This window comes from Penicillium pulvis, assembly GCF_028828015.1.
Source record: "Penicillium pulvis strain IBT 33274 chromosome Unknown contig_5_segment0_segment0, whole genome shotgun sequence".
Taxonomy (NCBI): Eukaryota; Fungi; Ascomycota; class Eurotiomycetes; order Eurotiales; family Aspergillaceae; genus Penicillium; species Penicillium pulvis.
The window spans coordinates 1053881-1073396 of NW_026643078.1; the positions used below are offsets into that span (position 1 = coordinate 1053881).

Sequence of the window (19516 nt, forward strand, 5' to 3'; positions counted from 1 at the left end):
GGGAAAGTTCTCGCGTCTATCCGATGCTTCAGTAGATGGCTTGCCAGACAAAGGAACCTAACATGGCTTTTATCTGACCATCTAAATGAACAAGGACCATTCTTTTCAACGCCAATAATGCGAACACAAGAAACATAGGACAAAAGGACAAAGGAAGGTATGGTATTAAAGGGTTGCAGCGGCCTCGATAGCTCCGGCGACTTTGAACATTCCCGGACTCCGCACTACAACCTCGACCGGGTACTTCCATGTCATGAATCGCGTCCAGCCTGCAAATCACTGATATTAGCAATGCGTACCCCAAATCCTGCAAGACAGATGACCTACTCCAGTATGCGCATTTCCGGCCCATGTATTTGCCAATAAATGGCACAAGCACCATTGTCAAAAGCAGCTCTAATTGCTCGATGCTTTCCCGCCACTCAGCCTCGGCATCGGAGTAGTCATCGGAGAGGGTTTCCAGGTCAGATTCTGTGGTAGATTCCGATGGCAGTGAAGCAACCTCGTCGTCGGAGTCGTACGAGTGCTGGTTGGAGGGGATCATGTATGAGGACATGGAGAACGAGGGATTGGACGAGGGAGGAGAGGAAGACATGTTGGCGGTGATTCTGAGAGATATTGGAAGGGTAGGAATGATTGAGGAAGAGCAGTGGCCTGCCTACTGCCCTGTGTATGATCAAAGCATTTGTTCCGTGAGCTGGACGGTGTTGATCCCGGTGTTGAGGGTTGTAGGTAGACGCCGCGGGTAGTACACTTATTACATAAGCGCCGGCGAGCTTGCTGAGTCATGTGGGGCTTCATGATGATCTATACATGGATTTTAGGTATATCATTGTACAAACGAAGGTAATCAGACGTGAGAAATCCTTTATGAGCAAATCTTCCTAGAAATTCTCAAGAATGGTCATCGTCATCTAAAGTACATAACACGAGGCATATAGAATCTCAGCTTTATTATATGGGACGTAGGCCAGCGAAGTACCACTGATTGACTTGTCAAACGACCTTTATGTTTAAAATCTTAAAAATTAAGCGAGTAATGATTTTGGACACATGTATCTTCATATCTTACTTGCTACGTGCTCACGATGTTGGGAATGTTGGACAATATCTATACAATGTGGCTACACGTGACTTCTATCAATGAGTCAGGTCACGTGCTGTCCCGCGATAACAGACACTCGCCTCTCGAACATTGAGATATCAGACCCAGCATCAAATTCGTCATTGTCGACATCGCCGTCTCTCCGACCTCCCCGCAACTCCTATACTCCTCAAAAATACCTCGGTGGTCAAGCGAAGCAAATCCTGCAACCACCCAGCATGGCGGACGCCGTATGTCACACCCAGTTTCTTTTTTACCGCACCCACATTTTCTTTCGGGCGTGCACAATACCCCTCGATCGACACCCACGCTAGTCGCGCAAGCCACTTGCTTTCTAGCTGGACTCCGAGACCTATTTCGCCTCAGAAAGGCCATTCCATGAACTTTTTTGCTTTGACAATCTATTTTTTTACACATCACTAATTTGTGGCGGGGCCCGAACAGGACACTAAGCAGCGCAAGTCCGTTGCATTCAGCGAAGGATCGGTCATTATGGACACCAACGGTCAAGTCACAGAGTCTTCCGAGACTGAGAAGCCTGCCGGTACGACACAATAGCTACCCTTTCTGATTCGGGTTCCACCTGTCTGAACCCCGGACCCGCTAACGGATATATTTAAAATCCTAGACAAGGAAGTCGACGAGGTCACCGACATGTTCAAGGGTCTTGCCAAGAAGAAGAAGTCCAAGAAATCCAAGGACACTGAGGGCGAGGGTGAGGAGGCTGCTGGCGACGAGTTCGACCCCTCCGTCTTGAAAAAGAAGAAGAAGTCCAAGTCCAAGAAGGCCGACACTGGTGACTTCGAGGCCAAGCTTGCTGAGGCCGGTGTCTCCGAGGAGGCTGGTGAGCAGGCTGAGGAGGAGGAAGTCCTGCCCGAGGGTGATCTTGAGGCCGGCACCGGCATCTGGGCCCACGATGCCACCCAAACCATCCCCTACTCTCTTCTCGTCTCTCGGTTCTTCTCCCTCATCCAGAGCCACCACCCCGACCTCCTGTCCAGCGGAACCAAGTCCTACAAGATTCCTCCTCCCCAGTGCTTGCGTGAGGGTAACCGTCGTACCGTTTTCGCCAACATTGCCGATATCTGCAAGCGCATGAAGCGATCCGACGACCACGTCATGCAGTTCCTGTTCGCTGAATTGGGAACCAGCGGCAGTGTCGACGGTAGCCGTCGCCTGATCATTAAGGGTCGTTTCGTCCAGAGACAAATTGAGTCTGTTTTGAGGTCATATATCGGTATGTTCCGCCTTTCTATTTTCGCGACATTGATCATAGGATTCGAAGCTCTAACACATTTACAGTGGAGTATGTTACTTGCAAGACCTGCCGCAGCCCCGACACCGAGCTCAACAAGGGTGAGAACCGTCTGTACTTCATTACCTGCAACTCTTGCGGATCCCGTCGTTCCGTCGCCGCTATCAAGACCGGTTTCCGTGGACAAGTCGGCCGCCGGAAGCGTACTGGTTAAGCGGGATAAGCTTTGGATTTGGCATTTGTGGGAGAGGCAATTTCCTATTGTCTCTTCTTTATGGCGTGTCACGTACTGGGATTGGTGGATGGTGAAAATGAGACCCCGGCATTGTATCTTTCTACCGTTGGGGGTTTGAGATGAGGAAACGATTTGAAAGATAGAAATAGTTCGCCATGAAATGGATTGATATGACCACCTACTTTCAAGTTTGAATTGACTAATTGACTTGGTTTATTCATTTCTGGGTACAGCTTCAATGGCTAACAACCTTTGATATTCGACTAAGTCATAATTAAATTTGCATCCTACCCTCAACCTTCGCATAAAGTACTTCCTACAACTGACGTATGGCAGTTTCAAGGGGCTTTGTTCCCTAGTGTGGTGCCGGGTGACCTGTGAGCCAGTAAGCACAATCTATTGAAGGATTCATACTCCAGTAGTAAATTCATGGATATTCTTTCCAAAGTACAGTAGTTTTCGAAATCAGTTATACAGCCATACTTGGAGGTGACTCTTCGAGGTGTCAGTACGGCCTTTGTTGCTGGGTACTCCTAATGGGGAAATGCTACCCACTCAAATCTCAGGGTATCTAGCCCCTGGTAACCCACTTCGAGATATGGCGGGATTTGATGCTGGAGAACGCTCTCGACTTTGAGCAAGTCTACAGGGACCAGGGGCCTAGTTTCTTTACATTCAGAGAGCAATTAAGATAGGCATCTCTCGATGTTTCGTAAGAGGGTAGTGGGAAATGGATTCAAACCGAGAAGAAAGCGATACTTATCATTGAAGCTCTTGAATCCACACATATTTTCATTGAGGCGTCATTGCACTATCTGGCAGTGATGAAGTTCAGGTCTTAATGCAAACAATTGGCTCCTCACTATGGTCATACATAGCCCACCGCGTCTCATTCCTCGCTTAGTACGTATAGATATTGAGAGTCGCCGAAGGTGTCAAAATGATAGAGAATTCTTTGCAAGAGAAACATAGTATCTTGCAAAATACCTGACCGCCATCCATCCACTCATGAGAGACTAGTCCCAATCCCCATGATTTAGAGCGACATCTTTCCGAACCTGATCCATGTCTAAATGTTCTAGCCAGCTACTGTACCAGTCCAGAAACTCAACGATGGAGTCGAATATTGGATTTTTCCCATATACCTCGATGTGGTCTCTATAAGTGCCGACTTCAGAAATGACCACTCGCCACGCCCAGTCTTTGTGGCTCTGATCAGAGTCTTCCGGGTCCCGTCGACAGTAGAGATACATGCTGTACCATTCATCATGCCCGCTCTGTTTGTCTTTGATGCCGTTCCCGGTTTGGAAGCCAGCTCGCACTTCTAAGTCTTGATGCGCATAGGCTTGGAACCAGGATTCTTCGCAAAGATAATAGCGATGTATATGTCTAATCAGATCTTCTCGGTCTTTGGAGATATCAAAGGTCTCTTTCACGAGACTTCCAGGTGGATCGAAAGAAGCCATGCCTGCGTAGCGAAAGTCCGGATCTTGGACCCCACTAGCGTACTTGAGAAAGAGGGCCAGATCATAGCAGGGCGGGACTTCGAAATCGTTGTCCTCTTCACTTCGAAAGGCCACCTCATTACACACAGTCTGAACGGTGTTCAAATACATCTGGCGCCACTCATCTGTCCACCCATTTGGCGGTTCGACACCATCCATATGCCGATGGTATAGCGATTTGACATCACTCAATCGGTCAACGTTTGCCTCTTCGTGCAACTGACGGACCACTTCTGGTGGTTGGGTAGCCATCCAACGAATGTCGTTCCTGGCTTTCAGGCCAGGCCAATAGGTGCGCATCTCGAGTAATTTTTCCTCTTCGGTTGAGAGATTCATAGCTTCTATCTCATCCATTCGATCTTGAAGAAACTGCCGATTGGAGGCCTCCATCTTGGTGCGAAATCGTTCCACCGCCAGGCGCATATTCTCTTCCGCGTCGGCGGGTGGCTCTGCGGTGCTCTCCATCCCAAGTGGTAATGAAGAGCCGAGCAAGCTGTGCAATAGTGAATTAGGCTAAAAAGATTAAGTTCAATGAGTCGAAAAAAAGCAGAGCCTCATCACCATAAATACAGTAAATACGATTTCCGGGACCGTATGCCTTGGCACGTTTCGGCAAGTATGGTCTGCCAATGCCGAAAATTGTGACTACTGTGAATCTGTTAACCTACCAGGTATATTTTAAAAAAGGAAGAGGAAAAAGCTGATTGGGGCTTTGCCTGACGAATTCCAGTTTAATGTATTTTGGGTAGGGCGTTGGGGAAGAAAGCGTGAGTAGGGGCTATTTTTCAATTCTACTGTCAGTGCGCCACAGAAAGTCTTTGTTTCTCGACTATGACAGGCAACCTTGATAGGGTCCTGGTTGCCGATGGCCCCGTATTTCGATATGTCTAAACAACTATAGAGTTTTGAAGGCTCAGTCTCGCCACGCAGTACGTTTCTTTAATTCCTGGAACCCTGGCCTTGTATATCATAAACTAAAAAAGTAATGGTTCGGAACTACACCAATGAGTTCTTTGATGAATAGAACTACATCTCACATCACTACTGTAAAAATGAAAAAGCAGCAGCTCGTTTCGACATTCTTACAGGGACGAAGTTTCGGGGAATTGCCTTATCGTTAGCAACAAGCAACAACTACTTGAATAGCCATACACTAGGGATATATCCTTCTTCCACGAATATTCATTATACCATTTGCTTCACATTCAAACCCAAACATAACCCTTGCAAAGAAGCCAGGCAATCATCTAGTCCTTGCACAAGATTCAGGGTGTCGTTGCTTCGTCATATGGTGGTGGCGGGTCCTCATTTACCTCCGGAAGTATTATCTCCGGATTATCTCTTATTGTTGTAATCATGTTCTGAAGTATTTCAAATCCTTGCCTAGAAACAGAATGTTAGTGATAGACCCTATTGAAAGCACGATCCAGGTGATACTTACTTAAATAGCTTGAACTCACGGACGAATTGGGCTGGTGATAAATCTTTACTGGCTTGCCAATGCCCCACCATGTAGCGGAGGGCATTGTTCTTGAGAAACTTTAACATCTCTTCTGCAGAGACCCTATGGTAGCACTCATCTGTACTTCCGGGCTGTGGTGGCATTGTAAAGATTGAGGTATTGAGGGGAGAGTAAAATAATTGCAAGTGTGATGTTTACTGCAGGACTTTTCTTTTTGGAAAATATCTTTATAGCCTTCCGAATATGAATGGGGAAGCGGGTGGCTTCAAATGTCCTATACTTAGCTCAGTTCGGAGACTAAAACCTTATTCCCAGCCATGATGCGAGCTCGAGTCCGTAATCCAGATGTATGTACTCAAAAATTGCAGTGGTGTATATTGCAGCTGTATACAGTACGATACGAAAACCAAACGACACTAACAAATTGATGTCCATCTTACATCCCATCCTAACACCATCAAAACAAAAATCACCCACTCGCCGTACTCATTTTCATCTGCATAGCAAAGGTATTCAAGTTCCTAGTCTGGAAATAAACTGTTCCAGGACCCTTAAACTTGCAAGCAAGACCCTCATGAGAAGAATAGGCAGACAAAATTCCACCTGACGCAACGCGTTCAAGTGTGTAATCGCAATTCCACGCAACAAGATAACCATTGTCAACGTAGTATTTCTCACCCTCCACAAGCTGTAGTATATTAGCACATAGAACACATAAAACTGGTAAGTTGCAACGTACCTCTTTCTTGACGATTGCGCCGAAACTTTGGATCCAAAGTAGCCCGGTTCCTGAGATCTTGTACACGAACAAACCCTCTCCGGAGAACATTGCCTTCGTTAGACCCTGAGTCACATATTCGTGGCTGACAGCAGATGAATGCGCTAGGAAGGCGTCTCTTCCGATCATCCATTCCTTTTCTGGGCGGATGGGCAGCACCATTAGGTCGCCTAGGACAGAGGGGGCTAAGAGGAGTTCTCCGGGTCCTGTGAAGGTAGACATGCCCATTTTGCCTCCGGCTAGCAGTTTCTTCATTGTGAAATGGACTTCACCTCGAAGGGTCATCGTGGGGGACATTGCAAGCATGGCACCTAGAAAGACCGTTAAGTATTTGAAATCATCACATACTTCAGGATATGTTTCTTACCTGGTTTAACAATCAATGGCGCACCCATGGCTAGCTGGATTGTCAAGAGAGAGTTCGAATCACGATGACTGATTCTGTAACTTCCTCCGTTGAATGTACCGACATTGTCGTCGTGTGTTGCGGTTGTTCCTTTGAAGTCTCCATATGAGGGGGCTCCTCCGGGGATCTTTTCCATTCGGTTCAATGAGGACGATTGAGACTCAGATCTGCTGATACTGGCAGCAGCTGGTTGCTGGAACGCAGAAGCGCTCGGCTGGTTGTAGGAAGGTGTCTTATCCTGGGGGTATTGACTCTCCGGTGGTGGGCTCTGGATTGGAGGGCTAACAGACGGGGGTGGTCCCGGGTATACGTTGTTGGTTGGTTGGGACCTGGGTGGAGGAGGGTAACTAAAATTATGTGGGGGTGCATTTGCAAAGGAGCCATGTAAAGCAGGCGATGGTTGCGAGGGTGGGGGAGAGGCCTGGGGAGGCGGAGGGAATGCCTGCGGGGGTGGAGGAAAGGCTTGCTGGGGTGGGGGAAAGGTTTGTTGGGGAGGTAGAGAAAATGCTATATAGAGCATGTCAGAATGTGCTCATACTCAATCATGGAGGGTTATTTACTTGTCTGGTGAGCCGGGGCTGTGTAATGACCATTAGCGCAATAGTAAACACATCTTTTCCATCAATAGCTTACCAGACATCGGCGGAGGGGGATAGTGGGCTTGCGGCTGCGACATTTTCTTGTTGAAAAAGGACGGCATCGATGTATGCAATAGACGAAGTCCAATTGAACTTCAAATAAACTCCTGTTCAATCATTAGAGTCGATCACCCCAGGTTGTATTTCAACGTACAGATCCCACTTGTGGTGTGCGGGGTAACAAATCTACTTCGGCCTCGCTTTGCTGATCAACAGCAGGGAATGCAATAAGAATCGAGGAGGACTGCTAACTTCAATGACAGTTGAGAGCCTGCTCAAAATGCAAGTAAAGGAGAACTTCGCCAGGAATGCACGAAAGAAATGAAAGCTCTGGCTGAACTCCTGGGAGCTCCAAACCTATTATTAGGTCCGAAGGTCTTGGAGACAATTGAGTGCCATTTAGATTGGCAGCCGAATCACACTTCACTACTGCATGATCATCCCAGCCGGGCGCTTACAAGGTCCATCTGCGCAATCTGATGGGCTGGTGCATTCAGTAGTAAAGTGGATCTTCAAGCGTGATTGGTGGTTCACGAAGGCGCCAAGCAGAATACGGAAGTTTAAAGTGGGACACGACAGGGTCGACGGTGATAGATGTGAATATTTTACCGCTCGGACAGAATGCCCAGAGTACTAGTAACGCGTCCTGGCCCTGCTGACCTGGCAGCCAAGTCGCGGGGTTAGACCTTGGCTCCTTGCCAATCAGGTGACACTAGGTTATATTTACAACAAAGCGTACTGGGAATGATCATCGCAAAGAATAGGGGACAAAGTTGAGCTTGAAGCAAATCACAGGTGCATTCATCTACCCATTTTCCTGAGGCATAGCAATGTGGAACGATAGCACTCTAAATACAAAATAGCAGCATATGGTTTGGAGAAGATCACTGATCTGCTCTGTAAGCCATCTGTCCAAGCTAACTAAGCCATTATCCACCAACGCCTTTCAATGATTTAAGAGGATATATGAAATCATGGGAGTATCCCAGCAAAATTAAACGAGTGCCGCATAAACAGATCCGAATGGTACCGCAAGCCTAGAAGATGCTGTTCACGATATTGGATCCAACAGTAGCACCGGCACCGAAGATTGCTGCTCATAGTTAGCTCACTGACTTATTATCATCTTGGGATGCGACACATACCAGCGTTACCCAGCTTCTTGCCGAACTTCTTGCCGCCTTGCTCGAACTTGCTCTTCTCCTTCGGGTCGTTGGACTCAGGAGCTGAAGGTCCTCCTTGACTGACCTCCAAAGGCATGTTACCATAGTTGGTAGGCGGAGGACCACCGCCAACCTTCTCATTTAAGACATTGACATAGCTGCGAGGGAATATACCCTCCATACCAGTGCGCTCGTTGCGACCACGCCACCCTGTCATAAACATTAGTACATTTTAAAATCCATTCGTCTTGGAGGGAACATACAGTCATCATTCATGTGCTCAATAACTTGAACACGGTCGTTCGGCTGCAAGGCAAGATCACCCGCATCGGTGGGAGTGTATGCATATAGCGCCGAGGCGAGAGACAGAATGGGTGGAACTTGAGGGTAGGCCGGCGGAGCCATCTGAGGAGGCGGTGAAGCATATTGGTTGTGCATCTGGGCTTTCTCGTTCAACGAAGTATCGTGCATTTGGGACACGGGAGGGGAATAGGGAGCTGGAGCGGGCTGTGCCTGCACAGGTTCCGGTAGGGGTGAAGGTGTGGGCATCACGGGCGTAGCCTCGCGGTGTCGGGGCGCGGAACGAGCATCGGACTCGTCGGGCAGTTGTGAGAGGATAGAGTTCAGCTGTTGACGTGAGATCACAGATGAATCTGCTAGGAATTCCAGCTCCTGGGTTTGTTCGTCAGTGGCTGTTACTTTCAGGTACTGTGGGGAAGACATACGGTTCGGACCATGCGGAGCGACCGGGTGGTCATGGCAGAGGCAAAATTGTTTGCCATGACGGCTATGGAAACTCGGGCGATTGTAGGATTCAATATGTAGGAATTAATCGCTTGCTGAAAAGTGACGGCAATCGAAGATAGGGGAGATATGGGTTGAGGGAGAGAGCTGAAAGAATAGCGGAGGTTGAGACCGGACTCCTCTGCCAAGTGGGTTGTCTCGTCTGCCTGGCGGGCCAAGACTTCAGGAACACCAGGGGTAATCTCTCTTCAACCATGCCATGTTCATTGATGAGATATGAACTGTGCTATGAGAACATTTCTGTTTAAGTATTGATTGTACTTTTCCACAAGATGGATTCTATGTGTTTTGTTGTTATACAGCTCAGCATTTGAAGGGATGTAGCCTCTCTGCACAACTAGCATGACTGGCCCCATCCTTGTCTGTGTTTGTATTTAGAGCCGAGTCTCCCGGTATCAATTTTTATCAAAATCATTCACTTAAAAGAGATCACTGTGGTTCTCAGTTTAGCAAAAAATAATGACTCGATTGCTGGATAAAGCAACATATCGGAACCGCTAGACTAGATCTACGGTATATCTGGTCTTTGCATCACCTGTTTGACCCTAAACAAAACCTAGTCTGATTCCAGGTAAGCTATGGCGTCCAGCCATAGCTATTAGCTTTATGATGAAAATAGACAGTGGAGCAGATTATCATTCCAAGTTATCATTCAGTCTCATCGCCTACAACACGAGTGACCGTAATACCGTCCTGTTCAACAGTTAACATCTTACTTAAACACTCAATGAAGCAAACATACCAGCCCAAAATCAGTATCAAACTCCGCAAGAATAGTATCATATACCAAGTTAGGATTAGGCGTAACAGCTCCGATTCCAGCCCCTTTAACCATCTCCCGCTTCTGCTTCGTAGTAGCCTCCACCCATTTGCGATACTGAGGCGCACCAGGAAAGATCACATTATCTGCAACAACTACCGAAACATCCACTTTTAGTAAATCCATCTGCTCAAGAAGCCATAAATCAGGCAGATACAGATCCTGCCAATGATCCAGGAAAATAAGTTCAACCTGCGTAAGCTCTTTCTCTTTAACCAGTTCTTGCAGGACTTCATCGCTAGATCCAACGATAATCTGCACGAAATCGCGTAACCCGGCCAGATCTACCAACTGGCTGGCTATAGCACCCATTTCAGGGTTCTTTTCGATACCGATGTATTGCTTTCCGCCATGCGATCGTACGGCACCTCCGAATAATATGGCGCTGTACCCAACATAGACACCGAGTTCGATCATGGATGATGGTTTGCATTCGCTGATCAGGTCAACGATGTGCTGGCCCTTCTTGGCTCCGACATTGGTGAGAATCTCGAATTCTTTGTGGTATTCATCGATTGCGGAGAGTACTTTCTGTGGATTTCCGTTGAGCTCTTTGATATCGGGGCGCGCGTATATATAATGGAGGAGGTCTACTTCGCGGCCATCCTGGTCATTCTTAGAATTGCATCTACATAATACCAAGGTTGAGACTTTACTCACAAAAGCATGTTTAGTCGCTCGAGGTGCGTGCAGCTTGTTTGACATGCTTCTATGCAACAGAATATAACTTGAAGCACTTGGGATATTTCGGGTTCCAAGGTCTCGCTTCAGATTCAAGCAAGCAATTCCGGATTATTGTTTCTGGGCATTCAATTTGTTGAGCTAGCTAATACTTGAAACCTGGGGAGTAGCATTTATAATAAATCATGTCGCACCTTTTCCAGCCGGGATTTATGATGTTCATGGGAGTTCCGAGGTCAGGAGTTAAGGAACTCAGAAAGGAAATATCCGAATGCTTCGGAGATTCTGACCGTCCGAGGCCTTGGCCTGCAGTCATGCGTCGCGGTAGCGGTAATGGAGTTCACGTGGTGTCTTCTAATATCAACTGGGGACGTCTGGATCTTGGATATTTGCGGTCATTTTCAATTCTCAGATCTATAATCTTCAGTATATCTTAAAACCGGTGTTGTATATTTCCGAGGTTTGAGACGCCACGACGGTGGCAAGGTAGGTGAAAAAAGGAAGGCATAGTGCAAGGTGGTGAACAACACTTTGAAAAATTTGCCAAATTTTTATCATCTAGAGAGTGGTACCTGACTTAAGTAGAAACTGCTTGTACTGTATACCTACAGACGCTTTGAGGCTCAGTGTTGTACTTGGTGGGGTAAGTCGGGGTCCGTAAGAGGAAAAAAGGCTGCGCCTCAAGCGCTGCAACAATTACTATTCTTCATTAATGAGTCAACCAATTGATATGTGAATATACGACGACAAAATGACTGATTTCTTTTTTAATAGCCGTCTGTAGTGTGCGGTGAGATCAAAGCCCCAGCATGGACCGAGTATCTATGACATCAAGTGGGTCGAATACATCATAGTGTTATAACAACACATTAATAAACAATGGGAATGTGTGATCGAGAATGAGGACATAGCAATGACACTTAGATATATTCCAAATAATAAGCTCAATACTGGACTATATAGAAGATTAGGCCCAAGCGACTGGATTCATGAAAGACGGTGATGGTGGCAACATCATCGTGGCCCCACTTAAATGATGTCTGTAGCCTCATTTTGCACTCAACAACCAAATGAAAAATGGCGACAAATACTCAATTGCCAAATGCACTCAATGATAAATCCATAGAATCAATTGCTAAGCAACAATCTAGAATGTACCCATGGCAAGCGGAGTTAGGCGCATGACAATATCCGCGACAATAACCCCCACTAAACCCTAAAGGGTTTAGCGCGTGACTCCCCTCTCTCCCACTCTCGAGAAGCTTCTGTGCAGTATAAATCCCATCAAACCCAACCTCACGCGAGCCTCCGTCATAATCCACCCTTCTCCCTCCACAATCAACCCACACCACTCAACTTCCAAACACCACCTACAACCGCAAAAATGGATGACTGGACCTCCACCACCAAGATCGGCAGCAAGCACCGTGGCGCCGGTATGGCCCCCCGCGAGACTGTCGTTAAGGGCAAGAGTGCCCTGAACGCCGCTCAGCGCCAGGGTGGTATTCTCGCCACCGAGAAGAAGTACACCACTGGTAATATCGTACGTTCACACCCCATCTTATGAGTGCCCAAACACATGAATCAAACACTAACCCGAATCCAATCCACAGTCTGCTAAGTCTGGTGCCCCCGAAGGCCAGCACCTCACAAAGGTCGACCGCAGCGACGACATCATCAAGCCCAAGACCGTTGGCCTCGATGTCGCAGATGCTATCAAGAAGCGCCGTACCGACGAGGGTTACAAGATGACACAGAAGGAGCTCGCCACCAAGTGCAACACCACCGTCACCGTCATTCAGGACTTCGAGCGTGGATCCGCCGCCCCGGATCAGAAGGTTCTCTCTGCCATGGAGCGCGTGCTTAACGTTAAGCTCCGTGGTAGTGACATCGGTAAAGAAAAGTTCCCCAAGAAGAAATAAATAAACTCAGTCCTCGGCTGAGGCTTTTCATTTCTTGGGGATGAGACGCATTTTCTTTCCTCTTACTTGTTTTCTTTGTGATGAACGTCATGCCTTTCCCCTTCTTCTCTGATATGATGTCTACTTTTTACCTCTTTGGGGGGTTCTTTTCTGCTGGTCGGATTAGCGCTGGCCTTGCATGGAATGGGCTTAGAGAAAATTCGGATAAAAATGTATAAATGAGATACCTCAATGATTGTGATCTATTCCACGAGTTCTTCTGTCTCTAATAAAACGTAGATCCGTGGTTCTGGATAAGTTAATACTTCATTTTGAAGTTAGATCGGACAGGTGGTCGCATGCGTTATATCCTTGCCATAGTCCCGACCTCAACCCAACTAAGTTCTTTAAGCCGAGGAGCTGATCATGTCTGATTAGACCTGCCAGCTAAGTATCATATATTTGTTCTGAACTGATTGAATTTTGCAAGGCTTCTGTATTGTCTATTTTGTGATATGTACGTCCCCTGGAAGTTCGAGCCGTGTATCCACACGCTCTCCCCAGCAAGATAGACATATAACTCGAGAACTGAAAATGAAGCATGCCGTCTTTTATTAAACAAAAAACAAAAGCAAAAGGGTACCAACTCCGGTTGATCATGTAGGAATCAAGAAATGAGAAAACCGTGCCTCGAAAGGTCATCATCTCATCCCATATGCCGGACTCGAGGGCAAAATTAAAACAAACGTCCCGAGTCTAGTTCGCATCGTAAACACATACACACAACTCTCCTCGACTCGAATCACCTATACTTTTTCGTAGCGTAGCGTTTCATCCCTTACTTCCGCAGCTGCTCCCGCTCAACCTCGTACATGAAATCGAAGTAGGGCTTATCGAAGTGGTGGATACGGACGTAACCGTCCTCACCACCGGAGGCGTATGAGGTACCGGCGGGGTGAACGTCGATGGTGTTGAGGGGACCGAAGTGGCCACGGACACGGCCGATCTCGTCTTCGAAGACCTTGTGGTAGAAGCGGGCCTCGAATTTACCCTGGCGAGCGGAGGTGGTGGTGACATCCATGGCGGCCTGACCACCACCCAAAATCACGTAGTCCTTCTTGTTGGTGATGGAGGCGGAGTTGAGGGGAGTATCGGCGGGGTAGGTCTTGAGGATGGCGAGGTTGCGAGCGGAGATGAGCTGGAAAGGGTTAGCCAGGTCGTTCTGATTTGATATCGGTTTATATGCCTACCTTGGCAGTCTTGTCTTTGGAGGCGGTGATGAAGTGGGTGCGGTCAGCGGAAAATTGGATGTCGTTGATCTGGTGGTCGAACTCGTGGGCTTGGATGTTCTCCAGCTGATCACCGGTCTGAGAAAAAAGATGTCAGTATTTCAAGTCTGGCATTGGATTCAAAACGAAATCTCAGCGGCCATACCTTGGGGTCATATTGGCTGACGGAGCCATCCTCGTGTGCAGCAATAATGTACTTGGCCATGTAGCTCCATCCGGCAACAGTAGCCTTGCTCTCAGCGCAAGTGATGCGCAAGCTTGGCTCCTCTGCCTGAACATCCAGGTTGTTGCCCTCACCATCACCGTAGGCAATATCGAGAACAGCGATCGAACCGAGGAAACCCATACGCTTCTCTGTCACTGCCAGCAGCTTGCTTCCATCCGGGGAGAATGCCACGCGCTTCACAGCTGTGGGGAACTCCCACACCTTGATGCAGTCGCCAGTCTTGATGTTCCATAGCCGGACGGTGTTGTCGGCTGATCCAGTCGCAAGGATCACAGTGTTGGGGCTCACGTCGACAGTCCAGATAGCACCCTGGTGACCGGCGTACGTTCCGAGACGCTCGCCGTTGGCAGTCCACCATGCGCACACATTCTTATCCTTTGACACCGAGAAGAGGAGGTCGCCGTCCTTGTTGTAACGAATCTGGTTGAGGGACCGCTCCTATAAGTTGATTGCGGTTAGTTTTCACTGTGGACCCGAGCTTTTAAGAAGAATCCCACGCACATGTCCTGACAGCAAAATAGGTCTCATCTTGGCGGATGCGACAGGAAAGGACCGAAAATAGATGCACTGAGCTGATCGTCTCAGTGAGGTGGATGTATGGCGGGTATATCGGAGGAGGGGGGTCAATCTCGTCAACCGTCACTTTCTTTCACTAGTGAATTTCATCGCACACTCCTCCAGCGCCAAGACTGACAAACCGTATCGAATCGCGCTTTTCCGGCCGAACCATTGATCCGGTATCTACACGTGATGTACTGCCCCTCAGCCCTAAGCCCTATCCGGCCTAATCAGGAGCCCATTTCTACGGATTAACTAATGCTTCACCGGATCAATTTAGTTACTGTAGACCGTGACTCATCAACCGTTATCTTCGGAGCACAGTATCTTTGATGCCTTAGGCACCATTTCCCGTCTTGACTTGTGTTCTCCCTTTCGGATCCCGAAGTATCACAGCAACGAGAAAGGGCATTGCAGGAGAGACGGATATAAGGGGAAAAGATATTACATCTGAGAAGACATAAACTCTAGCGAAGATCTCCATTGATGCCGAGTTTTTTCTCTACCATTAAGAGTGAAATGTTAAGCTTCCCCGTGATCCCGAACCGATAATCAGCTCCGAGGGTTCTCGCCCCTAAAGAAGCAATAATATTCATGCTGTTCCCCGCCGTACCCCGCGGTCCTCTTTCCCTCCAGGCGCGAGCGACTAATTTTTATCTCCGCACCTCTCTGTGCTTGTCTTCATACCATACCATATCCTCCGCACGAGGGGTAAGAGGTTCTGTCTTGTCAACCTTTACGACTTCGTCCCAACAGTCTGCTTTTTTAAAACCCTTGGCCGCTGCTTCGAATCGCACGTTTTGCAGCTCCGCAACCATGGCCGCTAAGATTGATGGCACGGCAATTGCCAAAGCCATTCGCCAGGGCCTCAAGACTGAGATTGAGGAGACTCAGCTTGCCAACCCCCGGTTCAAGCCTAACCTGATCATTTTCCAGGGTAAGCATCTTGTTCCATTCCCAAACGGAAAACTAGAAGCATGTGATTGACTAACACCACTTTGTGATTTACAGTCGGCAACCGATCGGATTCCAGTTAGTTTCAAACCAAGGACGTATCGACGAATGAACGCATAGAGCTAATTATAACCTAGGCACCTATGTGCGCATGAAGCTGAAGGCCGCCCAAGAGGTAGATTTGACCCAATGCCAAAAATCAAGATAGGATGGCCGCTGACTCACTTTCAGGCCAATATCCTCTGCACTCTGATCAACATCCCCGAGACCAGCACCGAGTTGGAGCTCCTCCAGGAGATCACTAAGGCCAACAATGACCCCACCGTTCACGGTATCCTGGTTCAGTTGCCCATCCCCGACCACATGTCCGAACACACCATCACCTCTGCCGTCTCTGATGAGAAGGACGTGGATGGATTCGGTGCTGTCAACATTGGTGAGCTGGCCAAGCGTGGTGGTCGCCCAAATTTCACCCCGTGCACCCCGCTTGCAGTGATGGAGCTGCTCAAGGCCAGTGGTGTGGACCCCTCAGGCAAGCAGGCTGTTGTTCTGGGACGTAGCGACATTGTTGGCAGCCCAGTCAGCTTCTTGCTCCGTAATGCTCACGCCACCGTCACCGTCTGCCACTCTAAGAGTGCCGACATCCCAAATATCGTGAAGAACGCTGACATTGTCGTCGCCGCTATTGGAAAGACCGAGTATGTGAAGGGAGAATGGTTGAAGCCAGGTTGCGTTGTGATCGATGTCGGTATCAACTACAAGCCTGATGCGACCAGGAAGTCTGGTGAGCGCCTGGTCGGAGATGTGGAGTTTGAGTCTGCCTCACAGGTGGCCTCACAAATCACTCCTGTACCCGGTGGTGTTGGCCCCATGACCGTTGCCATGCTGCTGAAGAATGTGGTTAACGCTGCCAAATCATACTTCGAGAAGCAGAAGGACCGTCACATTACTCCCCTGCCTATTCGTCTGCAGACTCCAGTCCCGTCCGATATCGCTATTTCTCGCGCTCAATACCCCAAGCCCATTACTCAGGTTGCTGCTGAGGTTGGCGTTGCGCCTCACGAGCTGGAGCCCTACGGCCACACTAAGGCCAAGGTTGGACTTGAGGTCTTGGATCGTCTCTCTCACCGTCGCAATGGACGTTACGTTCTCGTTGCTGGTATCACTCCTACCCCTCTGGGTGAGGGCAAGTCCACCACTACTCTTGGTCTTACCCAGGCTCTTGGAGCTCATTTGGGCCGCGTCACCTTTGCCAACGTCCGTCAGCCTAGTCAAGGCCCGACCTTTGGTATCAAGGGTGGTGCTGCTGGAGGTGGCTACAGTCAGGTCATCCCTATGGATGAGTTCAATCTACACTTGACAGGTGACATTCACGCTATCACTGCCGCTAACAACCTTCTTGCTGCGGCCATTGAGACCCGTATGTTCCATGAGAGCACGCAGAAGGACGGTCCTCTCTACAGCCGTCTAGTGCCCGCCAAGAAGGGCAAGCGCGAGTTCCAGCCTATTATGTTCCGTCGCCTGAAGAAGTTGGGTATCGAGAAGACCAACCCCGATGACCTTACCGAGGATGAGATTCGCCGCTTTGCCCGTCTGGACATCGACCCTGAGACTATCACCTGGCGTCGTGTTCTTGATGTCAACGACCGCCACCTGCGTGGCATTACCGTTGGCCAGGCCCCCACTGAGAAGGGTCTTTCCCGCGAGACTGGCTTCGACATCTCCGTCGCTAGTGAGTGTATGGCTATCCTTGCTCTGAGCAACAGCTTGGCAGACATGCGTGAGCGCCTGGGCCGTATGGTGGTCGCTACCTCCCGCAGCGGTGACCCCGTCACCTGTGATGACATTGGCGCCGGCGGTGCTCTTGCTGCTTTAATGAAGGATGCCATCAAGCCCAACCTCATGCAGAGCTTGGAGGGAACTCCCGTTTTGGTCCATGCTGGTCCCTTCGCAAACATCAGTATCGGTGCTAGCTCCGTCATTGCCGATAAATTGGCCTTGAAGCTGGCCGGTACCGAGCCCGACGAGGATCACAATGCTAAGACTGGTTTCGTGGTGACTGAGGCTGGTTTCGACTTCACCATGGGCGGTGAGCGCTTCTTCAACATTAAGTGCCGATCATCGGGTCTTTCTCCCGATACCGTTGTAATTGTGGCCACCGTTCGCGCTTTGAAGGTGCACGGCGGCGGTCCTGATATTAAGCCCGGCGCTGCTCTGCACGAGGTTTACCGTACTGAGAACGTTGACATCCTCCGTAAGGGTTGTGTGAACCTGCGCAAGCACATTTCCAATGCCCGCAAGTACGGTGTGCCCGTGGTCGTTGCCATCAACAAGTTTGAGACTGACACCGAGGCTGAAATTGCTGTCATCCGGGAGGAGGCGATCGCAGCGGGTGCCGAGGACGCCATCCCCGCCAACCACTGGGCTGAGGGTGGAGCCGGCGCCGTTGACCTGGCTAAGGGCGTTCTGGCCGCCAGCTCCAAGCCAAAGGACTTCAAGCTGCTTTACGACCTGAATGGCAGCATCCAGGAGCGCATTGAGCGCATTGGCAAGGAAATGTACGGTGCCGAGAAGGTGGAGTTCAGCGAGCTCGCACAGAAGAAGGTTGATACCTACACCCAGCAAGGATTTGCCAATCTGCCTATCTGTATTGCCAAGACACAGTACTCTCTCAGTCACGACCCTGCCCTGAAGGGCGCACCAACCGGATTCACTGTGCCGATTCGAGATGTCAGACTGGCCGTGGGCGCTGGATACCTGTAAGCTTCTCTCCCCATTCCTTTTTCCACTACGTCTATCCCCACAATGACCCGCTTTTTTGTTCCCCTTCCATTCTACCATGTTGGATGCAAATTCTAATTTGACTCACAGCTACGCTCTGGCTGCCGACATCCAGACCATCCCTGGTCTGCCTACTGCACCCGGCTACCTTAATGTAGACATTGACCCGGAGACTGGTGAGATCGACGGTCTGTTCTAGATCGTGCATGAAACTTTGTTTTAAGGTTCGGATTGAATAGAAAATGACTGGGTGTATATAACCGTGCATTGAGCACGGCTTGGGACTTTTTTTCAACACATACCACTTACAACGATAATCTGGCGTCCCATGGGTATATTTAGAGCGGAGAATTTCAACACCAGGTTCAATTAGCAGATGAATCACTCATACTATTTCAGGAAGTTATGAACAATATTTTCTTTTCACTCTCTCTTCAACCATAATCAAGGAAGTTAGCATCCAAGGTTCTTGTACCTGTAGATCGTGCTATTCGGGTGATCGTTCTCCGGTGCAAAAGTGGGTCCAGCACCTTCCTCGGTGAGCGCGGAGTAGTGCTCCGAGCTCCGGAGAACGCTACGTTTTGACTTCTTCCCCCAACCGTGTAGCGGGTCGGTGGATAGAGCTATGAGCCCGGTGACTCGATGAATGGAACATAAAAAGGGCTAGGACCAGGGGATTTAAAAGAAAGAAGCCAGACCTCCTCCATTTCTTACCTTTTAATTTCTAGTAGCATCCATCTGGTCCTCCATCAAGTGGTTTCTTCTAAAGTAAGTCTCGTGACTGTCCGGCTTCGGCGCTTCTTGTAGCGGCAAACGGTTAGAAGAGGAGAGAACATTGGCTCATCCATTTGTTCCTTGCAGCAGAGTTTCCCCCCCCGGACAAGGCTTTTTCCTCTTTTCCCTTTCGACCTTGCCATCACTCTACTCTCCGGTAATTCCCCCAATCCCCATTTGC

The 19516-nt window shown here is 48.9% G+C and overlaps 10 protein-coding genes across 10 annotated transcripts; 3 read left to right on the plus strand and 7 right to left on the minus strand.

Annotated features, from left to right (window-relative positions):
* Positions 1–165: 165 nt before the first annotated feature.
* N7503_006963 (uncharacterized protein) lies at positions 166–595 on the minus strand (the record flags this gene model as incomplete). The annotated part of the gene is made up of 2 exons (XM_057066510.1): positions 166–269; positions 328–595. 2 exons carry the CDS (start codon positions 593–595, stop codon positions 166–168), a joined length of 372 nt encoding a protein of 123 aa, XP_056920191.1.
* Positions 596–1214: 619 nt separating this feature from the next.
* On the plus strand, positions 1215–2777 carry N7503_006964 (translation initiation factor eIF2 subunit beta). Its single transcript, XM_057066511.1, has 4 exons — positions 1215–1335; positions 1550–1649; positions 1734–2342; positions 2408–2777. The coding sequence occupies exons 1-4, from the start codon at positions 1324–1326 to the stop codon at positions 2572–2574; spliced, it is 888 nt and encodes a 295-aa protein (XP_056920192.1). The 5' UTR covers positions 1215–1323; the 3' UTR covers positions 2575–2777.
* Positions 2778–3611: 834 nt separating this feature from the next.
* On the minus strand, positions 3612–4565 carry N7503_006965 (uncharacterized protein; the record flags this gene model as incomplete). The annotated part of the gene is made up of 1 exon (XM_057066512.1): positions 3612–4565. The coding sequence occupies one exon, from the start codon at positions 4563–4565 to the stop codon at positions 3612–3614; it is 954 nt and encodes a 317-aa protein (XP_056920193.1).
* Positions 4566–5365: 800 nt separating this feature from the next.
* Positions 5366–5705, minus strand: N7503_006966 (uncharacterized protein; the record flags this gene model as incomplete). Its single annotated transcript, XM_057066513.1, has 2 exons — positions 5366–5483; positions 5542–5705. The coding sequence occupies 2 exons, from the start codon at positions 5703–5705 to the stop codon at positions 5366–5368; spliced, it is 282 nt and encodes a 93-aa protein (XP_056920194.1).
* Positions 5706–6031: 326 nt separating this feature from the next.
* N7503_006967 (AIM24 family protein) lies at positions 6032–7386 on the minus strand (the record flags this gene model as incomplete). The annotated part of the gene is made up of 5 exons (XM_057066514.1): positions 6032–6250; positions 6302–6651; positions 6708–7253; positions 7307–7324; positions 7380–7386. The coding sequence occupies 5 exons, from the start codon at positions 7384–7386 to the stop codon at positions 6032–6034; spliced, it is 1140 nt and encodes a 379-aa protein (XP_056920195.1).
* Positions 7387–8421: 1035 nt separating this feature from the next.
* Positions 8422–9329, minus strand: N7503_006968 (SH3 domain-containing protein; the record flags this gene model as incomplete). Its single annotated transcript, XM_057066515.1, has 4 exons — positions 8422–8477; positions 8530–8757; positions 8811–9219; positions 9273–9329. The coding sequence occupies 4 exons, from the start codon at positions 9327–9329 to the stop codon at positions 8422–8424; spliced, it is 750 nt and encodes a 249-aa protein (XP_056920196.1).
* Positions 9330–9999: 670 nt separating this feature from the next.
* On the minus strand, positions 10000–10876 carry N7503_006969 (O-methyltransferase; the record flags this gene model as incomplete). Its single annotated transcript, XM_057066516.1, has 3 exons — positions 10000–10044; positions 10094–10777; positions 10832–10876. The coding sequence occupies 3 exons, from the start codon at positions 10874–10876 to the stop codon at positions 10000–10002; spliced, it is 774 nt and encodes a 257-aa protein (XP_056920197.1).
* A 1360-nt stretch (positions 10877–12236) lies between these two features.
* On the plus strand, positions 12237–12774 carry mbf1 (multiprotein-bridging factor 1; the record flags this gene model as incomplete). The annotated part of the gene is made up of 2 exons (XM_057066517.1): positions 12237–12395; positions 12466–12774. 2 exons carry the CDS (start codon positions 12237–12239, stop codon positions 12772–12774), a joined length of 468 nt encoding a protein of 155 aa, XP_056920198.1.
* A 392-nt stretch (positions 12775–13166) lies between these two features.
* Positions 13167–14928, minus strand: tif34 (translation initiation factor eIF3 subunit i). Its single transcript, XM_057066518.1, has 4 exons — positions 14770–14928; positions 14188–14706; positions 14004–14120; positions 13167–13951 (listed from the first exon to the last, which is right to left on the minus strand). The coding sequence occupies exons 1-4, from the start codon at positions 14794–14796 to the stop codon at positions 13592–13594; spliced, it is 1023 nt and encodes a 340-aa protein (XP_056920199.1). The 5' UTR covers positions 14797–14928; the 3' UTR covers positions 13167–13591.
* Positions 14929–15420: 492 nt separating this feature from the next.
* On the plus strand, positions 15421–18963 carry N7503_006972 (C-1-tetrahydrofolate synthase; the record flags this gene model as incomplete). The annotated part of the gene is made up of 5 exons (XM_057066519.1): positions 15421–15763; positions 15838–15858; positions 15918–15955; positions 16012–18539; positions 18652–18963. 5 exons carry the CDS (start codon positions 15421–15423, stop codon positions 18758–18760), a joined length of 3039 nt encoding a protein of 1012 aa, XP_056920200.1. The 3' UTR covers positions 18761–18963.
* Between the last annotated feature and the right edge of the window lie 553 nt (positions 18964–19516).